The following is a 5170-nucleotide window of genomic DNA, read 5'->3' as shown; positions in this document are numbered from 1 at the left end:
GGCTGATTCCGTCTCCCTTGTCCAGATCGCATCTGCGGAATGATTGTAGGCTAGGAGTCATGGTCGGCGTCCCAAGCGAGGGAGATTCAGGATAGGGGACCACTACCAATTCATTTCTCTCTCAAGAGAATCATCATCGGAGAAGACTCACTTGTTCGCCAATAAAACACAAGGAATGGGAGAACCATCCGCTAGATGCACTTTAGCGTCGAGATCGTTCTTCCATTTTAGAACGGCTTCGAACGTGGCGCCTCTCGTGACGTCGAAGACGATGAAAGCTCCGACCGCCTCCTTGAAGTACACTCTCGTCATGTTACCGAAGCGTTCTTGACCTGCAAGCGAAACAGATTCTTATTCCCGGGAATTCCGACCGAAGTCCCAAGGATTCCAAACGATATCACCCGTATCGATGGGAGGGGACGGGGGAGGGGGGGGGGGGGGGTACCCGGTGGCTGACCTGCGATGTCCCACAACTGTAGCCGGACGACTGTATTCTCGTCCCACTGAATAACTTTGAGCGCGAAGTCTACACCGATCGTGGCTCGGTAATGCTCGCTATAGGCCTTGTGAACGTAGCGGCGGATGATGCTGGTCTTGCCCGTTCCCAGTTCACCGATTACCAGCACCTTATACAGAAAATCGCGGGGATCCGCAGCCGGAGTTGCCATCTCGATTCTATAGTAAGGACCCCTCAAGATCCGTTTCCCTGGAATTGAAAAGATCGCCTTAGCTTCCCTCTCAAGTCAGCGATGCATGAGCGAACGCTCCAATTAAAAGCAGATAAAAACTCTTGAAATTTTCCTCTCGCAGTGATCGACCCCGAGCGATATCGGCTGTTCGACCGGCCGAGATCGGACACATTGACTGATAGATCGAGCGAGCAGTGAATAAACGAGTGTGGAGAGGGATGAGTCATGGATAGGCAAGATGACTCGAATGATGAATACTAATATCCGTTGAGTGACAATTCGAGTCGATGAGGACGGGAGAGTCGCGGAAATCTACGGGCAAGGGAAGAATCTTCTCAATCAGACCGCGATTCCACGAGCAGAGACATCCGCGCTATTACGCGACGCTCACTTAGTCAGCGATACTCACTATACTCAGACGGCTCGTCCTCGGAGTAGATCGAATTCCTCCGAGTACGAGTAGTTGGCAACCGATGGTCAGAATCATCTTCGACTGACATTCGCCTGACTACATGCACAAATTAGCGCGAGAGCTTCCAGAATCACTATAACTTTATGGCCGTTCTGGTGAATAACTAAATACTGGACTGATGAACTTTCGCAAACGACCACACGAGAAGCCGCAGCCTGAATACACGGAGCGAACGTACTGGTGAGTGGCCACCGAATCCATCCCTGTCATACGGAAGCCGGCCTTCCAACTCAATCGATCTAGGAACAACGATTTGCTCCGACAAATGATTTCTGGCTCCATGGGAGCGTTTTCGTCGGCACTCGTGGTTTCCACCACGTTGTCCCGAGCTGGAGCAATCCTTCAATTGAAAGCAACGTACACTTGCCGAAATACTTGCGTGGCAATCACCATGAGCGATTCTCTGATAAGCGGGGAGCCAAGAAACACGGATTCCATCGTCAGACCCCACTCACTTGAGAATCGCCTACGTGTAAGGAGTATCTCTCTGTTCGTCATGTTTGACTCCCCGACTAGAATTCCGAATAGACACAGTCGCAAAACGGGAGAATTCGCTGTATTGTTCTAATTTGGAATCTTGCGTTATCGAATCGAATACCAACACAAAGGTCAAAGTCGTCAGCAGGAAACAGCAACCACATAGACATCAACACGCGAGCGTCTGCCGATGTCAGCGTCGTCCACGTCTTCACCTATCGCGGAATACACACGTCATCAATGCGCGTGCATGAGCTCAACGTGGCCAGCGTGAGAATCATCTCGCATCCATTCACGGATAATTCGAAAGCCATCCGATGTGCAAGTCTCTTAATCTGAATAATTTCAATCGGTGATCAAGCATAAGGGCTCGGCAAAAGAGGTCACCATCAATCCGACTTATGGAGCAGCTTTGGTGATCCCGTATGGGAATTGATAGGAAATTGAGGCAGGGAATATCGATCGCGAATCGGAACCCTCCTTGAATCGACTATAGGATATCATTGAGGAGGGTCAGCATAAATAATTTCCGCGATGATTTCACATGATGTCGGAATCAGGCGCTCGGGTGCGCGTAGAGGAGATTCATAATATGTATCGTAGATTACATCGATAGTGTGGAGGTTGATTCCCATTTGATTTTAGGAGGCTTGGAGGGGGGGAGACTATTGAACGGTTCTTCGGAACCGTGCGTGACGTCCGCCAACGGCTCATCATCCACAAGTCTCGGGAAAATTGTGTCTACATCATCAACTACACTGTTTCTCGCTCGGCAAACAGAAATCATTACCAGAGTCGTGAAGCTAAGCGGATGCACGCGTATCGCTGCAGGGAGTTTTCGCAAAGAATTCCGGTAGCTTTCAACAAGTTCATTCTTTTGATGAATTTCAGCATCGAGGCCGCTGTTGTTGTTGTTCGCGCTGCGGTCGGGAGACGGGATGACTGAAGAGATATTAGTCCCGCAGAATACGGCAAGCGACTCTCGCGTTCTAGGGTCTGCCAGTGAGTAAGTGTCAACATTGTCGGAACCAGAGCACTTACGACTTTCCAAACGTTTTAGAGCATCATTTTGTTTTCTTCCTTCCCCCCTTCAAAGCTGTCTGTTCTTTTACTGGTGCGTCTTTTTTTTCACGGAGGAATCTCCGCTGATTTCTGGCTCCCCGTACAGGGTCGGCAAGACTCGTTATGACTCCGGAGATCCACCGAAGCTCAGGAAATCCTCGTACCCCCTCCCCCTCCCCCTACTCCGTCAACCCTCCGAGCCTCGCTTGATCCCCCTACTTCTCCGTTGCTACCGTTCCAGTTCTGTGATCTGGAGATCGCGCCGGTCGCTGGCATTCATACAGTTGTCAGGTAGACGCATGTCGACGCATTGCTGAGGGGAATCTCAACAAGCCGGGGCGTGAATCACTGACGACCACAGCCGATCCCTATCTGACGAAACTCGTGCGGTCCGGACGGCGCAAGGCCAGTCCTCCAGCTCGAATCGCAGATGAAACACCCTCAATCATACTTAAAACTTTGCTCTGTAATCTTCTTCCTACGGAATCGTGGAGGTGGTCTTTCATCCGACGGACGTGTCTCCCTGAGCGTCAGGCCTCGAGGAGACGACATGACACGATACCATCACTCATGTCCATTGACGTACAGTCACTGCCTGATGAGTGCTGAGTGACGCCAACAACGGTGTCCTCACTTTCTCTTCCCAAGATTGGGCAATCCTGTGGATGTTTCGATCTGAACAAAGCGTCGCGTCTCTCCCGTCCGGTACTCGGAGACTCGCGAGGCGTCCTGTTTTCGTAGCTCCGGTGAGTTCTGACTCCTTCGGCGTTCATTCGGAAAATTCTCCCGGAGCTCGCGACCTCGCTCATCCGTTCCCCGAACGCTGAGGAAAAAACGCGTGAGAAGGGTTCTGCGTAAGTGTGTCACATCGATTCTATAACGCCGCTGGAGTTGCTCTGATGAGGGTGCCGCCACAAGTGGTTTCGACAACTGTACGATAGTAGTCAGAGCCGTGGCGAAAAAAAAGGCGTGATGTAGAGCACAGGGTGCCCGGGGAGTTTCAATGAGCGCCGAATGAGCGCCCACGCCGCGCCAAAAGCTTTTCTTTCATCTTTTTCCTTCGAATCCCGCTGGACTCCGACACCGAGCTGTTTTCAGTCGCCGCCGTTAGACCGCCACAGATTCGCTTTTTGCCTTAATGGTAATAATCGTACCACTTCGGCTTTTGTTGGATACATTGTGTAGACCAACAACAGAAAAAAAACAACAGCATCAGAGCAGGGTCAGAGTCGACTTTGTTGGCCCTAATACTCGACGTAGACCAAGCAGCCAGTGAACGAACGGAGAAAATAAAGAAAATGGAAGGCAAAAAACCCCGGCAGCAGCAGCGGCGGAGGAGAAGTTCCCCGTCCGGTCGAAAATGAATGGAAATTGAGAGATGAAATCTCGCCTCAATCCGTACACCGACTGACCGATCAAGCGAGCGAAAGGGAGTCGGATCCACAGACAGACACGTAGAAAGGCTACAGGCGGCTTCACCGAGTGCCTCGTCGGCGGGTTCACTGGGTGTCGAAAATCTTCAGAAAACTTGGTCAATTTTCCGTGGAGTGTTCGGCTCGGGAACAAAGCCCACTGTCGATAGGCTCGGACAAGTATCGGCACTTAAGACGATACGACGCGGCGCGGCTGTACATCAGCGGTGCGATTGGGGATCCGTAGACCTCATAAGACGATGATTTCGAAAGGAATCTGCGCTTGAAGAAAAATGAATTCCTTCACTCCCACACACAGGGATTCCCGCATAGGGGCTCTTGCGTGCAAATGAACTGGCGGATCAATGATCGTGAGATTGAAAAATATTCTATGCTTATGACAGGATAGCACGCTGATTCAATTTCATAGTATCGGCGAAGTTCGGCTGAAGGAGGGGACTGCCGTAGAACCAGGATCATGCGACGATCCCTCCATTTTCGTCGCCATTCAAATTATTGTACTAAGCCAATCTACAATGTGAGCTCTTGAGGAACGTTCGAGCCGCAATCGGCCACTTGTATCACTCTTGACGATATTCTGCAGGCGGGTAAACACTGCGGGTTGATCCGACTCTTCGTGAAGCTCCATCAGGTTTACGAATCGGTAGGCGGAATGGGAGAAAAAGCAATTTTAATCGAGCGTCCATGGCTTTGAAAAAGCGCTAGGAGACTTGGTCGACAGGCTTCATATCTGAGTGTATCGCGGCCAGACTCGTTGAAATATTTGATGATTAATTGAGCCGATTATGAGCTGAGCGAATCACTGAATTTCAGAGCTTACTGACTCTGACCCTCGACCCGATTATGAGTTTACATTGCTCAGTGTGTGTCTGTATTTTATCCTTCATTTTTTCCAAGTTTTCTTCCGCAGTCTCCGCTCCTCGTGTTTAATTCTGAGCCCCTCAGGGAAACTTGCCTTGCTTCAGGTTCATCATGCGCGTGCCACTCAAAATCTAGAAGTTATCGCCAGCGGCTTCTGGTGACGTCTTTTGAAGCGA

The 5170-nt window shown here is 50.6% G+C and overlaps 1 protein-coding gene across 1 annotated transcript; it reads right to left on the bottom strand.

The window, feature by feature from the left end:
• Positions 1-147: 147 nt before the first annotated feature.
• Positions 148-1765, bottom strand: LOC100902367 (ras-related protein Rab-32). The gene is made up of 3 exons (XM_018640608.1): positions 1617-1765; positions 458-706; positions 148-332 (listed from the first exon to the last, which is right to left on the bottom strand). Exons 1-3 carry the CDS (start codon positions 1657-1659, stop codon positions 148-150), a joined length of 477 nt encoding a protein of 158 aa, XP_018496124.1. The 5' UTR covers positions 1660-1765.
• Positions 1766-5170: the final 3405 nt, after the last annotated feature.

Source organism: Galendromus occidentalis, unplaced genomic scaffold, assembly GCF_000255335.2.
Source record: "Galendromus occidentalis unplaced genomic scaffold, Mocc_1.1 scf7180000077492, whole genome shotgun sequence".
Classification (NCBI taxonomy): Eukaryota; Metazoa; Arthropoda; class Arachnida; order Mesostigmata; family Phytoseiidae; genus Galendromus; species Galendromus occidentalis.
The sequence above is the reverse complement of the archived record's forward strand: the minus strand, read 5'-3'. Positions and strand labels throughout refer to the sequence as shown.